The sequence below is a fragment of the Mycteria americana genome, chromosome 9 (assembly GCF_035582795.1).
Source record: "Mycteria americana isolate JAX WOST 10 ecotype Jacksonville Zoo and Gardens chromosome 9, USCA_MyAme_1.0, whole genome shotgun sequence".
In the NCBI taxonomy this organism is placed as follows: Eukaryota; Metazoa; Chordata; class Aves; order Ciconiiformes; family Ciconiidae; genus Mycteria; species Mycteria americana.
In genome coordinates this window covers 16236927-16262577 of record NC_134373.1, presented here as the reverse complement: position 1 = coordinate 16262577, position 25651 = coordinate 16236927, and the positions used below count along the sequence as shown (strand labels likewise).

General features: G+C 41.2%; 1 protein-coding gene across 6 annotated transcripts in view; it reads right to left on the bottom strand.

Moving 5' to 3' along the window:
* Window positions 1-25651, bottom strand: part of PIKFYVE (phosphoinositide kinase, FYVE-type zinc finger containing) — a 68653-nt gene that overhangs the window by 38002 nt on the left and 5000 nt on the right. For 4 of the 6 annotated variants that reach the window (XM_075512674.1, XM_075512675.1, XM_075512673.1 and 1 more), the window contains exons 4-12: window positions 19339-19457; window positions 16402-16573; window positions 15459-15666; window positions 12880-12969; window positions 9480-9618; window positions 6655-6812; window positions 5733-5844; window positions 3835-3982; window positions 3170-3337 (exon numbers count right to left, since the gene is read on the bottom strand). In XM_075512674.1, the coding sequence (XP_075368789.1) occupies window positions 3170-3337; window positions 3835-3982; window positions 5733-5844; window positions 6655-6812; window positions 9480-9618; window positions 12880-12969; window positions 15459-15666; window positions 16402-16573; window positions 19339-19457 (1314 nt within the window). Of the gene's footprint in view, window positions 1-3158; window positions 3338-3834; window positions 3983-5732; window positions 5845-6654; window positions 6813-9479; window positions 9619-12879; window positions 12970-15458; window positions 15667-16401; window positions 16574-19338; window positions 19458-25651 lie in introns of those variants that run through there. The other 2 variants (XM_075512678.1, XM_075512676.1) reach the window with 2 other exon arrangements.

Here is a 25651-nt window from a genome sequence, read left to right as displayed (position 1 = left end):
TGTTTTCCATTTTGATATGCACTATAAAGTACCATTGTCTTTAGGCAGATGATACTATAAATGAATCACTATACTCATGTGTAAGATACTACAAGCCAGCTAACTTGGAGTCACTAGAATTTCATGGAAACACATCAGACATTAGTCAGCCTATAACATCACAAGAAGTCCTGCCATTAGACTCGGACTATATACAAACCACTCCATTCTAAAACACAGCTGGTACATCACAGGCCATTGCTTCAAAGCAGCTGACCTCTTTGACTGGTGGAAATCGCATATCCCTTAATCATTTGAAGAAACCCACCAACCGCTTAGATCAAAGTTGACATGCACTTCTAGCACTGATGTTTTGTCCTGTCAGTCCTCCCCCAATGACTGTAATTTACACAGTTGTGAAGAAATTGAGTTACTAGCCTAAAAAGGTGGGTGTAATCTTCAGTTTTACTTCATTATTTCAAAGAAAATTAAGTCACTGCCATCCAGTTTAAGGACAAAAGACAATTCCAATGAAATCAAGCCAAATTACACATGTCCCTAATGGTCATAGGGAAGTTACTGACCCCTGAAAGCAGCAAACACACCATGTCACTGACTGACTACAGTACTCTGTTCTTAAAATAACCATGTCCCATTTTACATAGAAGCTTAACTACCTAGTCTTGGCTGTCTAATCATTGTGATACTCTGTAACATCCTGGATGGCATCTTTTGTTGAATATAGCCAGGGCAAATCAGGAACACAAGATGAAAGTCTTTGCACTCCAACTTTAATATTTCCAGAAGAAAGTTTTAGAAGTCATCCATTTCACTAGTCTAGGCACTGCAGAATGCACTGTAGGGTTTTGTCCCACTTAATTTTTGAAGGCCTTGAATAACAAACATCTAAGTACCTATGAAATTTCAGTCTCCCTGTTGCCAAGGAGTGTTTCTTGCTATTCAAGACGTTGTTATTCATTTTAACTTGTTGCTCTCTGGCAAGGTCTTTCCTCTAGAGACTCTCATGCCAGGAATCCAGAAAAAGATGTACAGTAAGTCCCCTGTATTTGCAGAGGATACAGATTTTTCAAAAAACTTCAGGATACCACCTGCCTCTCCACAGTGTGTTTTAATGACTCACACCTCCACACTATCCCAGTTCTGGGCATATTACTGATACTTTCCCCTCAAGGCAAATCCATTCTCTTAAAAGAAATTGTTCACAGTTTTCTACTACAAATTACACTCCTACAGAATAACCTGGTTAAGAGACCACACATTTCAGGAACAGATAACAAACACCAGCTAGCAGAGATTCACCAAAGATAGCAGAGTGCTGCCAACATATATAATTCAAGGGCAGAAGTGTCTCTCCTTTCAGTCCCCTCACCACTTGCCTTTTCTGCTGATCTTCTCTGAGCTCTCCATCATCAAAATCTTTCTCACAAGAGCTTCAGTTCTGGCTACGAGAAGCCTTGATTTGGTCAACAGTTTCCGAGAGAGGTAGGCTCTCTTACGTTTCCCCTTCATCATGTACCGCTTTTTGTATGAGGAGATAAAGACTGAGATATGTCTGAAGCCAGGACTATCACTCTACAAGTCTTTTAACACTGGCCAGAGCCAAACTGACTACTGTCTGCTTTACTGCCAACACACACTGATAAAGGTAAACCTGCTACAGCTGTAAATTCATAGGATACTGCAGCACACCTGGGCCTGTTTCAAGCTCACTTAATCCAGCATCCCTCTCTCCTAAAAGGAATTCATTGATATATTCTCCCTCTCTACATCTTTCGTCCCTTCAGATGCATTAGCTCTTCATTTGATTAGGGCACGAGCTGGAAATAAGTTGAAAGGAACCAACAATGAGCTGGTGTCAGTATTGCTGACAACCCATCCCTACTGTTGAGTCATCTGACATCAACTCAAATTTCAAACCTGCTCTACTCCTCTCTTTGGGGGAAAAAATAAGCAGTTAGATTTCCCTTCTTCTAGACATATTTTTAGCAAATAACAAAAGGTTACTACAATAGGCACTGATAAATACCCCCTCTAATTTGCCTCACTCTCTCCCCCATGTCTAACATACTTTGAAAGTCAGCTGTGACCAGTTCTCCTCCCTCACTCTCTTCAGTGACCATTTCACAGTTTCAGAAAATGCAATCTGTATGCAAGCATAAGGTAAGTCTTGCATTCTGATTCACAACAACAGAAGAGATCCATTAAACTTTATAGAAGGAAGAATTCATGACAAGGAGTTCAAGTTATTTAACACTAAATCATCTTTTAAAGTTGGAAATACTGAAGGGTTGGGGTGAAACAATAATTAAGAATAAGAAACTCCTTAGAAGTAGCCAAAGATAGAAGTCTACAAAGCTGATGTAACCTTAGGTAAGGAAGCAGAGCAAAGACATCAATCACTACCCAGCATGTAAAGCAACTAGAATATACTAGACCCAAGCCAGTGGCAAGCCCTGGTTTCAGTCAGCCCTTGTCCAATTTAGAGAATGCAGTTGTCAGCAGGCAGGCACATTATTTTCTCCATAAGAATTTTGCTTAGAGTCTTTTAATTTAGTACCTATTTAGGAGAAAAAACTTTCAAAAGAAGTCTTCAACACTCAGTATTTGATTTCTTCCTACTTCGCTTAAGTGGATGTTCTCTTTTGAACTAATATTACATATATGGATTAAGTTAGGCCTTACTGGATATCAGTAAGATTCTTCTGTCAAATGTAAGCTTATTAAGGTACAATTAGAAGTCAGCACAGATCTCTTCCAAGTTAATTTTGTTCATTTGTTGTTTGGGGGTTTTTTTCTTGCTTGCTTTTCCAGTTTAATCTCAAACTGTAGAGAAATCATATCTCAAAATCTCAAACATATCAAACTGGTTTCCACCCCAGTTAGCCAGAAACTGTAAATGTGGATCTGCCCTACTACATATGGGCGGGAGACTTTGCTTCAACTGCAAAGAGAAAGTCACAGGGGAAGTTACACACTCTGCAGAGAAGGTGTTTCAACAGGTCTACTGAGCCTCCTCAGAGGTGAGCACATCACAACTGCAAGCGAGTGCCAGCTAAATATCATATTTCCCCCTCTGTAAGACAGCTACGAAAGTAGTGTCCAAATAGATCAGTATTATTAGGGCCCAGCTCTCCATCATGTGCAACTCCAGCTGGTGACTACCTCATACCTTTTTGGTCGGCAGGGTGAGGGGGCACATGTGGGTACTTGGAGTGCTTCTTGATATGGAAGTTCACGTTGTCCAGCTCCACGTTCAGGCTGATGGAGGCGGCTGAATCACTGTCCATTGTGGACTGGAAGCTGCTGACTGAAGTGCGCTTGCTAGGGCTGGCGGAGTCTTTTAGTGTTGGGTAAGGGGGAAGATACAGGGAGGAGAAGGGTTCAAATGGGTATCATGAGGGTACCGGAGAGGAGAAAAATTGTCTTTAATACATAAAGACCAGTGTGCAATACTACAGGAATACAGTATTTTCATAGTTCTAATCTTATCTTCATGTGTGCATGCTGACATATTGGGCATTCTTTAGTGCATTACTATAGGGCCCAAATCAAGCAGAAGTCTGCCTGAGAAACAGAAGACAGCAATTTACATGCTTCTCCTCCATTAGAAGTATGAAGCTTTACCGGTTCCACTAAATACAAAATACTGTATCCATCATAAGAAACAGGAGGACTAGCTAGGTTATAGTTTGCTTAGATCCTTACAGCCCCATGCGCGCACACACAAACACACAGGCACACATAAAGCAAGACATGGTTAAACTACTATGTCCTGAAGGACTGGGGATAACAGGGGAGAAGACAGAGTGAGAACAAGACTCAGGTGAAACTCACTGGCTAAGTTATCTTCTCCTTCATCAGCAATCTGCTCTGTGTCACTGTCATCAAACTTGATGTCTTTGAACCAGGATGGCTCAGAGTGCCCCTCTACAGAGTTCACAGAATCACTATCTGGAGATGGGGTTTCCGAAAACTCCGTGCTCTAGAAGACAAGGAAGGAAAAAAGGTGTTAAAGTGTAGCTCTGCTGAAATACTAAGCAGCCTTAGAAAGCAGCCTGCTACAAATGCAGATCAGACATTTTAAAAATCAGAGGACACTCTCAGTGGGCTAAGCCGAGTTAGTCATAGAGCCACCCCCCTTGGCATGAAATAGGAACTCTTTGGGACAGGAAACAAGTATTTCTTTACACTTCCCACGTGCTTAGTCTCTGCCTCCTCCCCACAAGTTGTGACTAAGTGGCGCTAAAAGACAAGTTTATTCTCCTGCACATTTTCTGTCACCACATCCAGCTAAGCAGTTTTGAATGCTGCCTATCCTCAGCTGAGGTGGGTGATGACCATATCCCTTTGCCCAGAAACCAGCACATGCAGCTTTTGGTGGAGGCTAATTCTAAGTTACTAGAGCAATTCTGTGACTGACCAACGTAGCTCTAAGAGTTTCACTCACAAGTCAGGCTCTAGCTAGGGCTACTGCATCAAAACAAAGCCTGGCTGGAGTGCCAGAGAACGTGGAGAGCATCTAAGCAATTTCTATCAACCATCCTCATGCCTCCAGTCACCTCAAGAGGAAGTTCTCACTATCATTCCTTTGGCTACAGTGAGTGCAGCAAGCAACTGAGTCAACAACACTGTTTCTCCTGACTCTTTGCCCAGGAGAAATGAGATCAGCCAGTGCTTTGACCTGATGAGAACAAGAATTGCCTTTAAACCTTGAATAACATAAGCCCCTTACAGTTACAAACAGGGATCCACAAGCACTTGCTAGTTAAGGGCAAGCTTTTACTAGCAAGCTGAGACAGTACAGTTAACTAGGGGAGATGCCAGATGAAGCCCAGAGCAATCTCAATGGAAGACCATGTGACTGTGGCCAAGAGCTCAAATGCACACGGAAGACAAGATGCTAACAGCTGCAAGCTTTCTGACTGAGGTCCATGGGACAGCTGAGCCATTCTTTATTGTGAGAAGCTGCAGAACATGGAAGACTCTCAACTGAATGCTTTCAGGTAACAGAGATGCTACAGAGATATCTTTTTCCAGTTAAAAAAAACAACCCCATCACTCAGGCCAGTGACTGCTCTTACCCCTCAGCAAGTTTGATTGCAATGAAATACGGTAGAATAGCATCTCTGGTCACTGGTTCCCTGCCTCCCCCTCAGCTAGCCAGTCCTATTTGGGAGGCATGACAAAGACCCCCTCCCAGTCTTGCATCATGTGGCTAAGGTACTGAATGCTTTATTACTGTCATCGCTGGAGATCAGAAGAAGGTTACCAATACAATATATAAGGTCCAATACTGTATATCGAAAACACCCATTCTTTGGAAGTTTTTAAAGAAGGAATTTTGAAACGGAAGACCACCGTTGTGTCTCAGTCACCAGTAACTGCACACAGATTCTAGATTCTGCACATGATAGCACAGCTGCCACAAGCACAGACTGTGCCATGCCAAGGCCTCCGTTGAAGATGTCCACCATGAGAGGCCTAGATTAGTGCTCCACTTTAGGCAGCGCTACGTGTAACAACTCATCCTCCACAGAGGACAGCCCCAAAGCTTTCTGGGCAAACACAGCTTCCTCAGGCTTTAAACCACTAAGGAAAAAGGCCTGGAGCCCAGTTCTCTGTACAGGAGAGCTGATTTATAAAACATACAATGGCTGCTGAGAACAGGATTAGAAAAGGTTCTACTCAGCTGCAAAACCCAGAAAGAACCATAGCTTTCCTACTCCTTTTACCTGTAATGGTCTGTAGAGAGCATACTCATCTCTGAAGAGCTGATCATGATGACTGACACATTCTAGCCAGCGTCCATCAACCAATGCTTGTCCTATTGCAATAGCTTGGACCCTGGAGGTGTAAGAATAGAGATGGTTTTCTAAGTCTAGTTCTAAACACACATGGTTTATGGTACAAGCATGCTACAAGAGGAAAGAGTCGTTTGCTATGCACTATTTGACTGATCAGTATCCCATTGCCATGTTTAACCAGACACTATTTTATAATATTTTGAGAGGCAGCAGAGTGTATTGGTTCAAGCATGGAGCTAGATGAAGAGACTGCCAGTACTCTAAACTCAGCTGAGGTGTCCAACAGATGATTAAGACATTGTTTGTGCTCCTCCAATATTGTTAGCTTGAATTACACATACTGAGCACCTCTGCTGAGTGAGAACTGTTGCTCTACACTTAAGAACCATCTCAGTTTTATTCCCCCTCTTGCATAGTTAAATACACCGGATTCTTTATACCCACTTTACAAGGTTTGCCAGCCCCACCAAAAATTTAGCTATCAAACACTATTAGTGATCTCTGATCCCAGGGGCAGACTTGCCATTTGGAGTATCAGTGAACATTTTTGGACAGTCTTTGTAATACACTCACTGTTTTCCACCTGTTTGAGTGATACTTGTCCCATTAGCTGCCTCCCACACTGCCTTCCAAACCAGGTAGCTCCCTGTGCCCTGTTGTTTTGGGCCACACAGCGTCAGAACCCTACCTGCTTTGGTAGGCAGTAAAGAAGAGATCTGAATTTTCTTTCTTTCTCATCTCCCTGCAAAGGGGTCTCTCTCTGAAGTCCAAGGTACCCTCTATCAGCTAAAACTCACAACTCCTGTCACAGAGACAGAAGACACCTGCTGTCCTAAAGCATCAGGGTTACCTTGTGGTTATGTGCCCATTTCTGATGAACCAGTTGACCAGCTCTTTTCCTACAATGCAGTTGGGATGTGTCCGCAGCCAGTAGCGATGGTCTTGAAACTCCATCCCACTGTTGTGATGGCAGATTTTCTTCCACAGATCTTTCAGCTGGACTGAGTCCTGGACAGGGAGATGTGCAAGTTACTTACTAGTCTGACCTTAGTACTGGTTTCAAGGACATCAACCTGGGCCCTCAGATGAGCTTCTAGATCAAGAGCCCTCCACAAACTGGCATAAAATCTAAGCCATTCTGCACAACCTATGCGAAGGTGCAAAGAGAAACAGCAAACAGACATGAGATCAGCTCCTTAAAGCCCTCCTTTTATATAAAGTTGAGAACAAGGAAGAAACAAAGTGGGTACCCTCAGAGTTAAGGGGGTTTTTGTTTTTAATGTGGCAAGATTTTGTACTGCCTACAAGATACTTACGTCCTCACTACTGCCCTCTTGCACCCTCTTCTCAAACTCAGGTGGCATGTGTAAATATAGAGGACAATGAAAACTCATCCTTTGGAGCGGGTTTTTCTATAGAATCTGTGCTCAACCTAGGCTTTGTGAAGCATACTAGTCCATTATCAAGCCCAGATATAAAGCAAGTACTTGACACAGCAATGCACACTGCTATGTTCAAGTTCTGGGATACCATTCCTTATCAAGGATTCCTTTTTTATTGTCCAGTATCAAGCCTTTTTTAGACACTGCTAGCTTTGGCCACTAAGCAAAAAATGTGTGTACCTCTCCCTCAATTAACCATTTCTGAATCTGTGGATCCCTTCCCCTGACTGCTTGGAACACTTCAGCCTATACCTTGAACTTATTTTCGGGCCTGTTAAGCATGTGTGCCAACTCTTGTGTAGTCTATGCTACATCCAAAGTGAGCTGTCTCTCTGCACCTGGCCCCTTTTGCTTTCCCATACACACCCTGGCTTGGCACAGCACAATACGTTGTTGCAGAGTGGAAACTGAGACCTGGGATTATTTGGAGAGCACAACAGAGCATCCCAAGGGGGGGAGAAGAGACACTGCAGCTCACTTTCTCAAATGACTCACTCACTCTATTTTTGTGTAACAAAGGGGAAAAAAGCTTTAATTAGATTTTAACTGGTTTCAGCTTTCCAGTTAACTGCCAGACCCACATTACTGCACTTTCCCAAGGGTGCCCTGAGATCCAAGAGTTTTGCTCCACTTCTGTTACTGGACTGGCTTTCTGCTTTTATTTCCAGCAGTGTCTGTCCTGGGTATTATCCTAAAACCAATGTCAGCAGCTCCCCTTTGGTATCAGGTAGGGAGTCAAATGGATCAGTAACAGAACACATCATAGGATCACAAGATTTGATGCAACTGGCAATTCCACAGTTCAGCTGCCTTGTAGTTTACCCTTAACTCACATGGTGAATTCAGTAAACTGGAGAAACTGGCAGAACACAGCAAATCCTTTCAACTCAAGGATTTTGACCTCTAGTTCACAGAAGTATGTGCTTACCCCAGTGTACGTACATCCTCCTCTACCTTTTATTTCATGAACAAAGTTCATTAGTCTTCTGAATGGAATATGTTAAGCTTTAAATTAACTCCTGATATAGAGTCAGCTCCACATGCTAAGGGCATTAAACAAACAGTGGGAATTCACAGAAAATCCTACATTAATTGACACTGCATCTTCTGCACTTACATGAACAGAAGTGATACTACCAATCCTCTTCTCCCCCCAGGAAGGAAACAGACAAAAAATTAAACAATGTGAAGCTGAAGTGCACTGTGACTTGATCATCTTGGTCCAAGTTGCGTTCACAGCATTTTAAATTTCATTTTTCCTGCATTAACATACACACACGGGGCAGGGTGGTGTAAAGATGTGCCTTAAAAATGTTTCTCCCTCACGTGGTTATCCATTTACAGAGCACCGTGGAAAGGAGTTGTGCAACTGAACAGGAACTAGACTGTTTCTGCACCCTCAGGAATACTTGTAGGCATTTTGCTGACAGCAGGCAAATACCTGACAACACAGAAACTGGCCTTCCTGATTTTGAATTGGCAATGGGGAGCAATCTTGAATCTTCTAATGTGTGAAAAACACTCCCTTCCCTTCTCTGCATCTTTTTTGCCCCATTTGTTGGAAACGCTTCCCCTCTCTCAAAGAAAAGAAACACTGTTTGCTACTGAACATTGTACAGTAATTGCCACCTATAACACTTCCTCTGTGGGGAGGGGATAATAGGATTACACAGAACACTGCTGCACATTGATTTTTCTTTGAAAAAGTACGTCACTACAACCTTCTACAAAATGTTATATTTATTCTGCAAACAAGGGGAGGGGCCAAGTTATGTCTTGGCCCAATAATCTGTAACACCTTTAACTCATTCATCATGGTGTAACCATTCTGAAGCAGCCATTTAAAGTTTCTGATTATGTGGCCTACGAAAGGGAAAATCTGAACTTAGACAAATACAGAATCAGGTCATTGCATTACAGCTGCAACGATGATAGGTTTAACCCACAAGGAGCCACCATACACCAACTCCACACTGTGTAACACATTTCCCAAGACTAAAACTGTAAACACCTTTATGCAAACACCACATTAAACTATGATTTGTTTCAGGAAGATGGAAGTGTCCAAAGCAGCATCAATATTCTCCATCCCTGCACCACCTGGAGGAGGGGTCCAGGTAAGAGTGCTCAGACAAGAGCCTTTAAAGGCAGCAAGATACTCCTGAGGCATGATACAAGAAAAGCAAACTTCATTGCCTTCACAGAGCAAGACAAACAGAAATCTGAAAAGTACCAGAAGGATTTTGCGCTCATCTTCGCTGGCCTCTGCTTTCATATGTGTGCGACTGGCCTGGGGGCTGACAGATGTCTCATAGGCAGGCACCATTGGTGAACCTGACCGATCCAGTGACAGGTTAGTGATGCTGGCTGATCTGTAGTGGAAGAGAGAAGAATTGAAGTATAAGTGTTCATTGTGCGGTGCTTCACCAGAGCAGGCATTGATCTTGTAGCATGCTAAAAAGGAACTTAAGCCTGTGACATTGTTCAGTCTCCTCAGTACAGACTTACTGCTTAAAGCTTCTCTCCTGTCAAAGCAGAAGAAAGGATCCCTAGGAAGCAAGTGTATTGCTTTGGAACATCTAAGTTAAACATAAAATTTTGTAAAGCTCTTTATAGGAAGCAGTTAGAACTAAGTTTAGGCACAGCAATTCATATATGTCTGTATTTGAATAGACTGGGGAAGGGATGGGATGCTGGGTAATTAGAAGCTCCAGTGGTTTGGAGGCAATACAGATGCCAGCAAGGGCAGCCAACACCAGGATCCCTGTAACAGGGCTCCAAGATTCCCCCTCTCATTGACCCATTTAAAATTCCTTCTCCTCAGCTCTCTGAAATATATAGCTGATAGCTTGCAGAGTCTGGAAGTTTGACCACCTGTTCCCTGGGGTGGCTAAACTGCTGGAGGTCACTCTAGCTTGGCAATTTCCCTTGTACTGTGATATGGAGCATCCACCTGATCTCAACCCAGCTGTTAGGAAATCTTGGCTATGCACTCCAGTACAAACACACCATTTTGCAATAATCATTGCAAAGCTAGAAATGCAAATACAAGTTCCAGATACCCTCTGCTCCAATATCCCACAACTAGACTAAGCCTCTGAATAACCAGAGTGCAACTTCTCATCACACAGCAGCAAAAAGCATGCAGTGTAAGCTATTCATGCTAACAGCACTCTAAGAAGTGAGGATGGAAAACGCTTCTGCATACAGCAACAGGGAAGTTCAAAATGCCAATGCTGAACTGACTCAAGAGGCTTGTAGCAGTCTCAGTGATGAGAACTGTTGCCAGCCTCTAGTCTTTGGAATGAAACTCAAATAGCCACTTAGCAAGCTCTGTGAAGTTAACAGACACTCTAATTATTCCCAAGAATTCTCAACGGATGATGTAGCTGAGCCCAGGCATGAAATAGCAATGCCACCCTCTTTCAGCTTTTGTACTGCAAGGAAGTAGGCACTGAAAGTACGATAGTCTCAAAATCACTGCTTTTTCCTCCTCCATCTCTTGAGGAAGAATACAGGGCTGATAAAGGGTTTTAGTTAGGTCCTTTTAGTCATTTATGCAGAATCAAAGGAAACTATATTGGCACTACATCCATATACATCTAAGGGTGATAAGCAAAAACTTTCTGCCATAGTCAGGCATTCAAGGCAGGCTAAAACTCTGCCAGTCTTCTACTGTTCAGATGCTCTCAAGTTAAAGTTAGAACTGGCAGAGTTATGCAGCTTAACAGAAAGCATTCTTATGTAGAAAATGAGACTGACATGAAAGTCCATCATTAAGCACTCCTCCCAGTTGTTTTGCAACAGCTACTTTAACTGTGCCACCTACCTGTAAGCAGCAGGGATTTTTAATTTGTGTAGAAGGGCATTAAGCAAGAGTTAGAACAGTCAGATTTCATATCTGTGTCTTTATGATCACCAATTACATCTGGGACTTTATTGTATTTATCTTTTCTAAACACAGAGGGGGAGATTTTGCAATGAAAATACCTATCCTTTAGAATGACCTGCAAAGGAGAAGTTTGAATCCCTCCACTTGCAACATTTGACTGTTGTGCTGTTTTTTTCCCCATAAATAATCAGTGAGAGAAAAAAACCCAACACATATCCCCCACCCACAGGGAAAACAAATAATACTAAGTAACTTCTGCTACCTGCATCTAAATGCACTCAGCCTGCACCTTTTTTGCTTCACCTCATGTAGAAAGAGGCATGGTCAAGCTTGCCTCAAAGAAACATCCACAGCTGCTTTGAGAAGATCTAAAGACTAGCATTGCTTAGCCCAAAGCCAATAGCTTTGTTTCCACAGGTTCCGAATTTTGACAGAGATAGGTTATACCTCATCGTTACTTCTCAAATTTGAGTCCAGACAGGTAAGTACTATGGTGAGGCCATGAATAGCCAGAGAGTTAAAATTTTACTTGAATGAGCAGTTTGGACCTGCCAGGTCCAGCTTGGAACCCTCCTATTACTGCATGTGTGAGCAAACAGCAAAGGCCTTTTAAAATAGACAACATCAATTCAAACAGAGCAAGCAGGAGAGCATCCTCAAGGTTTCAGATATTTCTTGACGTCACTGCAGTTATTTAGCATTGAACTTTTAACACTGGACTCCTTGCCATGTTCGCCCAGAATTGATTTTTGATACTAGTTTATTCAGCAGTATTTTACTCCCCCTAGGTGAGATCTTTGGTTCTCAGCTGTACAGTCAGTGTGCATCTCCTCCTAACTATCCCCATCACACAGAAGATAAAGACTCCAAGCAGTCTGTTCCCTGAAAGGCACACCCAGTATCCTTCTCAGCCGAGTTCCCTAGTCTTCGCTGGTCCTGCCAGATGCCTCCAAATTGCTAAACATTCTGCATTCCTGTAACACCAATGCAAAGAAGTCTCTGAATATCTCCTGACTCCAACACTGAAATTTGGATTATCTTTCCTCTGTTCCTCATATCCTTGCCTCACCTTTATTTCCCCAATTTAACCATAATGGAAGTATGTAACCAGAACCATAGCAGAAGCACTGTGAAGTGGAAATTACTTGTTCTTCTAATACCAGCCTATTTAGTGGGATTAAGCTCAAGCATTCACAACTTATACTAAAGCTCTCATGAACATTTCCAAGTTCATTCCAGCACTCTTGCATAAAGACCTATGATGGGATTTTAGCCTAAGGAAGCCTAGTAACTTAGTAGTAACAAGATTATACTTAATGGAAGAGCAGAGGGAACACATGGCGGGGGGGACCACAAAACAAACAAACAAAAACTACACCTCTGCTCCTCCATGACCTCAGTCTTTGCCTCCCATTACAAAGTCTCTATTACTTCCTTTTCTTCAGCTTCCTCGGAACTCCACCTTTCTTAGCCACTTCTTTCCCTTTCTGTCCTCTTCACCACCACCTCTATTTGACTGACTCAGCAGCAAACTACAGGTCCCTCAAAAGTAGTACATTTATTAATATGAATATGTACATAAATGGTCTTTCCTTACCATTACATATGGGTAGTGGGGTGTCCCATTTTAGATGTAAAACAGCATGCTCAGTAAAAACAAGCCCCAAAATACAGGCTTTACAGTGAAGAGTGTGCTAGGAGTGCATCCAGAACAGAAAATACTCAGATATGATTAGTTTACCTGTTCCTAGCTGGTGACTTCCCTGCATCCTCCTGGACAGACCCAAGGCGTGCAGACAGCGTGGTAGTTGAAGAATCTGGGTGAATCAAACTGCAAGGAAAAGGAGCATGTTACAGATATTTGAGATTTGCCACATGCAGCAGTGTCAGCACAGCTGGAATTAAAATACAGTTAATTATGATGTTACCTCTCATTCACACCCATGATTATTAAATCAATGAGGGAATAGGGAAATCTTTCCCCATTGAGAATGCTCAAGTCTTCTCCCTTCAGACTCAAGTCTTGGACAATACAACCTCTTCCCACTTCTCAATATTATCCTGCCTTCCCGCCCTCTTCCCCTATATCACTTTCTTACACATCTTCCTTCCTTACAGGCAGCTATTCCATGCTTTGGAGGTAGAGGCATTGCCCCCATCTCCCCAACACATCATCTTTGCAATCCAAGCAATGCTATCTATAGCTATTGCTAGACAGCTTTTCCCAAGATAGCCTGACAACCTTCTGTAATTGTTTAACCTCATCATTATCACCTTTGCCCTCCTCTTCCTTCCACGCCCGGAGGAAGGAGAGCAGATGTTCGTACACCATCAATATAAAATTCCTACTGGCAAAACTGTATCAGATGTAAGACACTACACTCCAACTGATACAGCCTTACTGGCTGTGCTCTGGGATGTAGACATGTTACTAGTGTGATAAATGCTCTTCATGAGAAAATTTACAGAATACAACTTTGCCTGAGTAGCTGTACTTGCCCAGAGTACACCACTCCTTCACTTTTAAAGGACACTGCCCTTCAAGTTAGTTAAAGCAGGAGCCCATGCCTCTATGTTCCAACTGCTCAAAGAGCAGAGCAACGTCAGACAAGTAAATATAGCATCACTCCCCTTAATGCTCTTCTCACTGCTTTGCAGCGTATGACAGCAGGAGAGGCAAGAGCCTTATCTCAGATACATTATTTTGGGAAGAGACTCAACTCCCAAGTTTTCTTTTGAAGCAAACTACTTCTCACACACAGAAGGCACATATTAGAAAAACAAACAAACAAACAAACAAACTTTGCTTCCATTATGAAGCTGTGAGTTGCCACTTTCCACTGTGGTGCTGTTTAAATTCAGTATATCGAGTTTAAACAACTGAAGGTCAATCAGGAACTTGCCAAATGCAGTATTAAAAAAAAGCACTGTACCCCCCACTGCAAAGTTTTACGTTTTAAGAGCAACAAGCACTGAAGAAAATTTTAATCCTCCTAAAGCAACAATAAACTACCCAATCTCAATCTCTCTCCCTCTCACACACAAAAGCAGCCCATGCTTACTCAGTGTCTCCCAACAAGACTAAGTGTTCCAGTACATAAAGAGTTATCAGCCTTTCAAGAATAGGCAGTATTTTTCTCCAGTGCTAGAAGCTGCCCAAAATAAAGATATAAATACTTTATTTACATGTTCATGTCTACAAGCTGTTGAATTGCCATAATAAAGATACTCATAACACATCAGAAGACAGAACTAATGATACCTTCTATTATTTTATATACCTGAAGAGAAGCATTCCAAGTGCACATACTTATTCCCCAATTCAAAATTTGTTAGTATTTATCCCAAGCATTGCAACATTACTGCTTTAGATGGCTATGACACTAAACCAGAAGTACCTTCCTTTATTTGGGCCTAAAGCTGATTATTTAATTGCTTCCATATAGGAGCACCATACTCTGAAGAGCAACATGCAAAGCAAGAGTCAGGGCATTTTCTGAAGACAGTTGGTTTTGAGGTTTTTGTTTTAATACTATCAGAACCACTAGAAGAGATCTGCTGAGAGAGGCACATGTCACTAACACTACCCCTCAGTTAAAGAAAGGCTCTGACTCAAGACCTCCTCAGTAGTTTCACACCTGCCTGTTCTGTTTTTAGGAAAATGAGCACAAACACCACATCTGATTATTTCTTTCTCCCCCCACATTAAATTGAATCAAGGTCCTCAGAAATTAACTTACATACCACTTGAGAAGTACAGTGTTCTTCTATTCATCTTCCAAAAATAAAGATCCCCTCATTCGAGAGCAATAAGAGAAAATACACTTTGAAAGGAGATCAGAGAACCTTTATAGCTGTCCTTTCAATCCTACTTCAGTTGAAACAGGTGGTTACTTCCACCATTTCTCTCTTATTTACAGAAACAGGATCTCTTATATTCTCTTGCCCAACCCAAAACCTGACAGGTAAAGCATCAGTGTTACCTTGACTTTCCTCTCGATACATTGGTGGTTAGAAAGGATGTTTTTTGGTTTTGTCTTTTTAAACTCTGAAGCTAAAAGCCTGCTCTGTCACTGGCATAGAATTACTGATTCAATAGGTTAAAGGAAGAACTGCAACTAATTTAAAACTCCACTAGAAAAGTTTCCGCATTTCAACTTGAAGAAAAGAATATTAGAAGCAAGCACAGGATTAGAATCTTTTTACGGGGGATATACTTCTAAGTTTCCTAGATGGAAACCACCAGCTTTTGTCTAGGCAGGTGTCAGCCTGAAAACACAGTTAAGATTCTGGAGCTCAGCATGAAGCCATTCACTTTACCTTTGCCAGGTTAGATCCTCCTCCAGAAAGATGTTGCGGCTAGCTTTACGGCTCCCAACTGGTGTGCGTGGCTCGCCAGGATCCAGCACTGATACAGAACACGCAGAATCTGACAGAGCGTTTAAGTCTTCTCCAATGGAGTTACTGTCTGTGGAGTGTGCATAGCTTAAGGCTATTTTGCGGCAGTAAGTGCAGGCTCGGAGATCCCCTATGGAAAGGGGAACCAGGGAGTGTAAGTGAACAGGAACAAACAGTACTCTGTTCCTACAGGATCAGAGGTGTATAGTGGTGAGAAAAGAAGGATTTCCTGTTTTGAAACCTCTTTGCATGTTTAAGTCTAGTTCTCATGTTCCCTTAAAGGGCAAAACCCCAGATAATTATACACTCAGGGAATTTCTCCAAGTCAAATGATGCATAACACATGACCGGTAAGAGAGAAACAGGTTGCGGGGGTGGGGAGAGAGAGCACATGTGCACACTGAAATCATGGTACAACAATAGCCAGTCAGATATGACGTACCAGCTGATGTCTGGAAATCATTACCACCATCAGGAGATGTCTAGAGTTTGGTAATTGGTATCTGAAAGAGTTTCCCTCACCTTCAATTAGAACATGGCTCATTACATTTTAAAACTACCATTACTAAGAGCAGCTTTTACTTGAGCACACTTTTTGTAGTGAACATCCTTGTTAAGTAGCAGCCACGTATTTGTTTTGTCATCATGGACGTAGTGTTGGTAAAAATAAGCAGGCATGGCATAATCCACTGTTGTGCATGAAGAAATTGGCAGAACTGGGTCCTGTGATTCTTTTTGCTTATTTCTAAAAGCCCACTAGAGACCCGTACAGCATTCTCTAGCAGATGCCAGAATCTAAAATGCAGTAATCCAAACAGAGCTGAGCACGCAGAGAACGTTCTGCTTCTCAACAGATAAACCCTACCTGTGTAGCCCATGAATTTTCCAGGGATTTCCTGATTGCAGCATCGACTACAGAAGATCTGCCCACAAAGTCGACAGTGGTGCCTCCGCCGGAAGGTGGTGAATTTCTCACTGCAGTCGTAGCATTCTTTGCACTGGCTGTCAGGCATCCAGTACTGCTTCAAGTCACTGTCCTAACAAGGGAAGGCAGCAGAGAAAAACTTTTTTTTTAAATAAAAAAGCATGTTTAGATTCATCATTGCTTTGTAGACTGTGCACACGAAAAGGACAATTTCATATATTCATATATGCGTGTGTGCGCACACTCTTGTGTATAAGCACACACATGCACAGAAAGGATTTTTCATGTGGTTTTATAGGGAGCCAGAAGGCTGAGAGAGCTCTTAACTGTGAGAATACATCTAGTAAGTCTTTGTCTTCTTGATCCAAGATGGAAGCAAAACAGATAAAAACTATCATGAGCTGTAGATAAAAGTCAAGAAGAAACAAACATATGATGTACTGATTGCTCTTCCCTCTCATTTTCCCCTAGCACATGACAGGCCCTCATCTAGCACAGTTTAAAACAAACAAACAAACAAACCCCACACACCACACAAACCCCACACATTAGTTGAAGCTGTTATCCAGGGGTAAGTCAAGTTATCAGGAATCATCAGTGCAGGAAGATCATTTCAACAGCTAATACTGGGATGTACTTTGAAAGGATTATAGATACATATAAAAAGTTTTGTTATATGATCAAAGTCTTCAAAACTTCAGTAAACAGTTGTAAAAGCCTGTGTCCCAGATTGATGCTGTTTCAAAACTCCAGGTTAACTGCTATGTGAAGACAACTGTGGAATACACATTCAGCAGATAACGACATATACCGATTTACAGCATGGGTGCAGCCACAGGAATTTTTGTCTTGTTTTTAAGACTTGAAAACAAAGAGTTAAAACTTCCACTTGGTGTTGTAGCTGTAAACAGAGCAAGACAAATCTCTCAATTATGATTCTGAGCACAGCAGTTACAATTACCATGGAAGGAGACAACTGTTAATGGTCACATGACAGCTCTGACTGTGAAACATTCTTTGCTAGAGTTCAGTTCTGGTAATAAGCCTTTTCAGAGAGAATGAATACTCTGGGTTCTTCTTAGGAAGAGAAAGTGCTGCAAGAATTTTCTCAAAACAACCCGAGAAGAGAGTAACCACAGAGAAGAAAGATGATCCTTATTCCAATGTTCACATAACCAAAAAAAAAAAGCATACCCTGAATTGGGTTTTTTTTTTTTTTTTTTAAGATGTTCACAAAGTGAAGTTTGACATAGCTGCTAGACCAATTTTGAGACCAAAACAGCTATGATCAACAAGACAACAATTTCATGCTGTCCTCACCCAAGAAAACTCATACAGAAAGAGGTCAAAGACTGCTCAAGGCAGTCTGGTGTTCAAGACAGTCCAGAAACGTATAAGATGAACACTAAGCTTCAAGCAGGGAAAGATGCAGTGAAGAGCTTTGCCAGGGAACTGCTGCAAAGCTGCAGGGGATGCCGATTAACAGTTTTTGCTGCAGCTCTGCATGATAAGCCAAGTCTCTGGTTCTGCCACATAGACAGTGGCTGTTCCAAGCAGCATTGCCTCTGCCCCACTTGCACATGACTGGGTGTTTAGAAACCCAGCCATTGCTGCTGACACCTTCCAGCTCTCTGCCTTGCTGAAGTCAGAGCCAACACTCATGACAAGAACAGCCTACAAGGAAGGGTTCAGAACAGAAGTCTGGCCCCCGTTAGCAGCAGAGGTTGATTAGAGCAGCACCTTCCAGGATCTGACACATGCTTTCTACAACAGTAAAGTGGTCTTCTATAGAGACAGACCAAGTCCACAGTAGGAAGAAATTGTTGCCTGGAGTGACTCAAGCAAGACATGGCTGCAGTCAAAGGCAGCGATGCATTACCATTTGTACAGAAGTCAGCATGCTGACAACATACCGCTTTCAGAGAAAGATCTAGACATATTCATTTACTGCTGCATCCTGCCTGTTTGAGCCCTTCTCCAATAGATTCAAAGGTGTCTGAAAATCTCCAGGGCCTTCAGAAGCTGCCGCAAACTGAAATATTAGTAGGGGCCACTCTCAATGCCCTGCTTGCTGTAATAAAAGACTTTTGTTTCACCCTCAAAAATATCACCCTCTCTACCAAAGCGAAGTTACCCTTACAAGCAGAATAGCACTGGAAGCTAAGCGAGTTTACTCAAAGTCTACCTGTAAAAGCTACCAAGCCCAAAGCCTTTTTGTTCTTCATTCAGTTTAATTAAATGTACTTTTGCCTGTTCGTGTCTTGCTCCCAGACACAGCTATTTATATCATCACTTATAAATAGCTGTGGCTTCTTTCAACTAGATCCTCCTCTTAAAGGCAGTGTCCAACACAGAGGGAGGTGAAATCAGCAAGTCAGTAGCAACCACCAGACCCTTATCCAGCTGAATCAAAATTGATTAACAGGACAAGTCTTTCAAGCAAATACTGCTGACCAATCATTACCACAGTAAGTTGCAGATTTAATTCATGCTCAGAATTCTCATTACTATTTGTGACAGTCAATGTGTTTCACCTGCCCATGGTTAGCATTCAAGGGAGAAAACTATCAGCTAATACTAAATTAGGTAATATAGAAGTAGGAAGGAGTCTAAAATGAGAGCATCTGGTCCAAGTTCAAGAAGCTGAGCAACTGCAGTGTTTCACTCCCACAATATGACAGACGTTTGACATGTCAAAAGTCATCATCAACTTAAATTGTTTCCCCTGCACTCACACAATGATTTTTGAGTTTATTCACTCATGCTTCAAACATCTGAAAAAATCCCCATGACATATCTAAAAATGAAGCTCAGACAAGCCCAGTAAACAGCTCAGTTTCTAGATAGTTTGGCCTACAAATTCCTCAGAAGTAGTACCTGGCTCTTCCCCTCCATGATTTCTTTGAGACGCTTTAAAACAGTGCTGAGGCTTCTTAACTGAACTGCTGTTCGAGGATCATGACCTCCAAGAGGTGGTTCTACTTTCCTTCGATTGTCTGGAAGGGAAGAGAGAGAGTAGTATTCATTTCTTCCATGATACCTCACATTCACATCACAATACAAAGCCCCATTAGAAGGAGAAATGTTCACGTAATGTATGCACTTTACAAAGTTACAGCGTGTATCACTTCTTGCCCTTGCACTCCTCTCCCGCAAAAGGAGCTTCTGATGCCAGATAGCTTGCTTTAACTGACCTTTTAAATACCATCCTCTGTGTTTACAAGAACCGATTTAAGTTCTCTGAGAATTAAAACATCTTTTAAAAAGTGAAGTTATTTTCAACCTACTATATGAACCTTGTAATAGTCTTCTAGAAAGCACTGAAGTCTCATTTTAGAATGCCCTCTAGGATATTAATACTTACAAAACAATTGCAACAATATTCACATTCATTCTAGGACTGGTATAAGTCAATGCCTTAATCTGAACTTATTTATAAATGACTACAGCAAGTCTCAGGACTCAACTGCTCGGTTTCTATTAAAAACAGTAACTCAGAATAAAATGCATCCAGAAGTTCACATTTTTGAGGTTTTTTTGTTTTGTTATTTTCTAAAAAAAAAAAAAAAAAAAAAAGCCAAGTTGTTGAGAACTTGTACAGTCATTCCTGATTAACTATAGCAAAGAGACTCCTGAATAAAAGGTAACGCAGTTAATTTCTTTCCTATAAAATGCTAGATTACTTTGAAGCATTGCTGTACGAGTAACAAATAGGATCCTGCTCTCCAGAAAGATCTGCAAACATAGTGCTGTATTTACCTGAACATATAAATATTTTCAGAGTCACTTTTCTACATCAACAACTTTTCTGAATAGTTTAAAGTTTCTTACCAGCTTCGCTGCTCTCCATCTGACTAGCATTTTATTTTGATTCGCTCTAGTACAGGAAGAACAGACATGGCTGCTTTCTGTTTACTGCTTTAGATATCACTGATGTCAGCGGGAATGCTGACAGCACTAGAAGCAGCATGTTAACTGTTGCTGTGCAGTAACAACTAGGCTATTCTTTTGTGTGCAAGAGATCAAAACCCTTAGAGTAATGTGATTAAAACTGGGATTCCATGCCTCCTCTTCAGGTTCTAAGTAGATATTTTTAGTTAATCAACCCACATATAGCTGCTTAATAACCTACGTACAACAAAGAATCCACAACAGGAGATGATTTTAAAGAGATTCTAGAGTGCTTAAACCCAGTTCTGTGGCTAGTCACTTGGAATTTATTTAACAAAAAAAAAAAAATCAAATATACTTTTGGACAGTACCAAGTTAAGTATTTTAGGGTGATTAAAGGGACTTTAATATTTCAAAAAAATATTGATAATACCATAGAAACCTTTGGCTCCTCCTTACTTCTATCACAAGATCTATGCTGTTTACTTCCTGGAGTTTCCTGCTATAACTTTTGAATTCAAGAGTATCTTCTTTCCAGGAATGTTGCTAATTCAAAAAATTACTACCAGGCCTCCTGCCTAACTAGCTACAAATCTTGTCAGGCAAGTGATTCCCACAGTATGAATATACATAGCACTGAGGAAATGCCACAGGTAACTCCACACTGGTTCTCGCGTTAGTTAAATGCCCTTTTCTGTGTTACATAAAACAACATCAAAAGGATGTCATCTACATTACAAAAAGCATGCCATCAGCAGTAGGAGCACATGGCTAACCTGTTCATACTAGAGAAGCTGACCAATTCTCAGATTAAAATTCAGTTGACTCTTTTCCTTTTCAATCACGTGATTTCTCCCTTTCTGGGGGAAAACACAGTGTATAGCAAGAATGTAAGAAGTTACAATTCCTTCAGTACAGGACACACTGTGTCTAAAACACCATCCTTATAAAAGAATTCACATGTATCAATCTTAGGTTAACTCTTACTCCTGATCCAAATTCCATTACTATAAATACCACAGCCATTTTCTCAGTTAATGCTCACACGATTTACAGATGTATATGTTTTCAGCATTGTAACTGTATTTCCTTATTTCACCATTAAATCTGCAAAACTCAATGTTCCCTTCCACAAACACAGAAACTATAAGAGTATTTTTCTTGCTTCACCCACATCATCATCCCAACTGCCATCAGTTGCACTTCTGAAAAGATTTCGTATCTTCTTTTGATTTGATCCCAAGAGGGCTGACCACACTTACACATCTAAGTAGTGGTAAGCTTTTTTAGTGCTCCTGAAGCAGCAAAGTCAGTATATGCTACTAAAAAAAAAAAACAAAAAACACAAAACAAACCACCACCAAACCCCCCCACCCCCACCCACACAAACACAAAAAACCCACCCCCAAAAAAATCCCAACACACCCCACCAGCCACAATTAAAATTACACACAAGAAATTAGGTTTTTAAAATAAAATTAAACTTTATTTAAGTGTTATTTAATCTGTAACGACAACCAGATCAGCTCCACAAACTTTTCCTTGTCATTGTCCAACCAGCAAAAAACAACTGCAGGAACTGAAGACAGCTTCCTCATGATTTTGATATATAGAGTCCTTATACTTTCTCAGTCCACAACTCTACCATATCTTCATCCATTTACTCTTCTTCCCCAGCCAAACACTCATGCAAGACGTCTTTCACTTGATATCACTTTCCATTTAACAAACAAAAGCCAGCTGCATCTCAGCCCTTCAGTGTAACACACCAAGGTGAGTGTGGAACACATCTTCTCAGGACTACCAGTTTATGCAGCAATTATGTTTTTCCTATCCATTCCCTTCCCATCTCCATGTTCACTGAACAAAGCCTCAATATACTAAATGAACCCCATCTAGATTTCCAATTTGACTCATTTCTAAGCTATTTATCCTTCTTAAGCTAAAAATTATTCCTACAACTAAAAAAAAAAAAAATCCTCATATTTCAACAGTAACCCTCATCCTTCCTATATGTATTCATGGCTGCTGATCCTTGGCAAAACCTATACATCCTCTGAAATACTATCTGTTTTTCTCCTCTTTTTCCTGCTCTCCCCACCTGAACTGTGATTACTGGGAAGACACCTGCAATATCATTCCAGCTATGATTACCTACTCAGTACACTCTTCTGAGTTCAGGCCACAGAAAGATTTGCTCAGTACGTCATGCAATTTTTCTGCATCCTCAATTACTGAATCACTGAAATATATTTTTCCAGAATTTCTTTCACGACCTACATATTTTAGCATTCATTTTACAGTGAATGACAAGTCAAAAAACACTATGAGAACTACTTTGTTGCAACTTAACTGCTAGTTTCAGTTTACAGGAAGAGAGCTGACCATACACTAATACAAGAGGTACAACAGAGAGCTTCACACAGTTTCAACAGTAAACAAATACCCCTGCCAGGGATTTGCTAGTTATTTGCTGGCAAAGCATATAATTTCCTATTCAAGTTCACTATCACAGTTCAAACATTGCATCGTCCTCAAGTCACTGCCATACAAAGTACTGACATGAAAAGTACGAAAACTGTCCTTAACTTCATTTTACAATATGCATTTTCATTTTCCAAAACCTTTTTCAATAGAGAAGATGCTCTGGTAGTAAGTTTTGTTCTTTATGATTCCCAGTAACAGCCACACACTTTCCTCAGGCCTTCTTCCCCCTCATATGATCATTGGCCTTTCCTTACTCCTACTAAGCTCCTTTGCCATTCCCTATTACTGCCAGTCTGCTACAATTGTCTAGCATTAACAGCATTATCCTACATGACAGGGTAACAACCTAGAAGTGCTTTTACTACCAATGCTCCCCCTCCAATTGGTCAGCATTTCTAGTTCTCCTTAAACTGGATTTGCAAGCTGTGACATTATCTCAGTACGAGACTATTTTGGTTCAATCCAGCACCTTGAAAGCACTCAGCTGACAGCATGCACAGACACATGCAGTCCAATACAACCAGCTGGGCCCACTGTCTCTCTAGAAGTGACACCAGCTCCCCATCACCCTACTCCAACACATGAGGATGCAACAGATTACCCAAGAGGGAGGCCACAGAAGTCAATGCAGAGTCTCAGCACTGGTTCTTCAGTTGTACAACCCACAGAGCATCTCTGATGTAATCTAGGCATCCAGCAGCTTCTCCTATTTTCACAGAGGCCAGTAAGGTGCTATTATAACGTTTTCGTGTAAGCAGTCCTGAAGGGCAGCACAGAACTGAAATCCTACATATTTGATGCTAGACAGTTTCCTACAAAAGCCACCATCCTTCCATGTTGTTGTGTGCTTGCAGTTGTCAGTCAGCACAGTCCCTGAGCAATGAGAATATCTGCTGTGCAGACTGTGCAAGCTAATGGACAGATAAGGGGTGGGAGTCAGCATCTTCAGGAGCAATTTCTTTCCATCACTGTTTAGAGGTACTAGCAGCCTTTTATTTGTTTATTTATTCCTTTCAGTTTGCTTAAGCTTGGCATGTTATTTAAACTCAAGTAGGCTAGAGAGACCTTGGGGAAGGACTTAAGCATTTTCCTGCCTACACCTGCCCACGTTAGGAAGTATCTGAGTAATGGCCAAGCCTAGAGAGACATTTACAGGCCTGCAGATACAAGGTTGCAAGCGAACTCAACTAGATTAGACACCTCACTGTCACTGAACTGAGTGGGCAAACAGACCTACTGATATAGTTGTTTATGTAAATCATACCACTTCTTTTCATACTTTTCATTCTTTAGATCTGAGAATAATTTCTAAGATTATTTGTGCAGCCCAGCATCAGCTGCAATGGCAGAAGTAAAATTCTCCTCTGCTCAATGTTTGGAAATCCTCAAAGACCTGATTATTCAGCACCTTTTAAAACAAAAGAAGGCATGAAAATTAATTTTCTGAAGTTTGCTTCAAAAAAAGCAATGCCTGATTTTTGAAGAGGGGAGACACAAGCATTTTACCGCTCTTCAAATACAGGGAGATGACCTGAAAAACTCCCCTGAAACCTCCTCACCAATCCAGTACACTTCTACCTGCATTACACAGAGTTCATGTTTGTTACAGCACTGAGATCATTTGGGGGAAGATACTCAAGTGAGTCAGGCCACTCAGCACCCAATATCAGAGAAATCTCTTCAAAAAGCCAGCAGTTCCTGCTTGGTCTAACTTTACTTCTTTCCAGGCTGATTCACCATCACATTTTTCTAAGCGTACTTTCATCCAAACCAAGGGACACGAATGGAGGTCCTGAAAAGGAGTTGGAATAATGCAGCTACAGTTCCTCCCCCACACCTTAGATTAAGTCTCATTTCCCTGGCTGCCTGCTCCCAGTGGAAGTCAAACAGCAAGCTTATTTCTGCCTTCTGACTACCAAACGACCTACCTCACCTAAAGGTTTCTAACCTGTAATCTCCAGATAATTTCCAAGTGATTTACAAGAGGCATATAAGAATGAAGTCAAGTAAATTGGCAAATCAGCAAAGAGCACACTGCTGTAATTGGGGCATTTGAGAAAGAGCTTTTTTTTTAAAAAAAAAAAAGAAAAAAAAAAGGCAGCAAACCAAAAAACAAACCTTAATTGGTTTGTTGTGACAGATACAACTGAATAGCACAAACTGTACTAGAGGGCAAGGAGGAAGATGATGAGTATGTTCAACCAAAACAGCATGCAAATGGCTTAGAGAGATGAAAATGCAAGTTATCTGTACTGGACTTTTGCCTAGTTACCAAGACTAGACATCTTTCTAAAAATCCGATACACGTCAACAACATTTAAGATCCAATTTGTTTGCACTAGGTACCATACTCTTGGAAATACTGTCTTACACAGGATTTTCACCCAGCTTAGCAGTTTGCTCAAGGCTATCACAAATGGCCAACGGTAACCAGGCAGATCTCAAGAGGGACCCCTGCAATTTACTTACTAGCTCTTCCAGATCTTTATAAAGCCATTACACAATTGCACCTTCGAAATCACATTCAATTCCCATTCCAGCTAAAAAAGATTCAGTATGGTATCTGGCAATAGTTCCAAGGTTAGGAATAAAAAAGGTTTAGACACAAGTTCCTATTCAATTCTCCTCAAAACAGCTACAAGCAAAAACCTGCATTTATAACTCCATTGAAGACTCTAACATCAATCCCATTCAGACTGAGCTCTAAAGTTATAGTTTGCATGTGGATATTAAGAAACTGAAGTCTCTCAAGACAAAGCAGAAATTTTCAGGATCAAGGTTCAAGTGACTTTAAGACATTGGATGTGTTTTG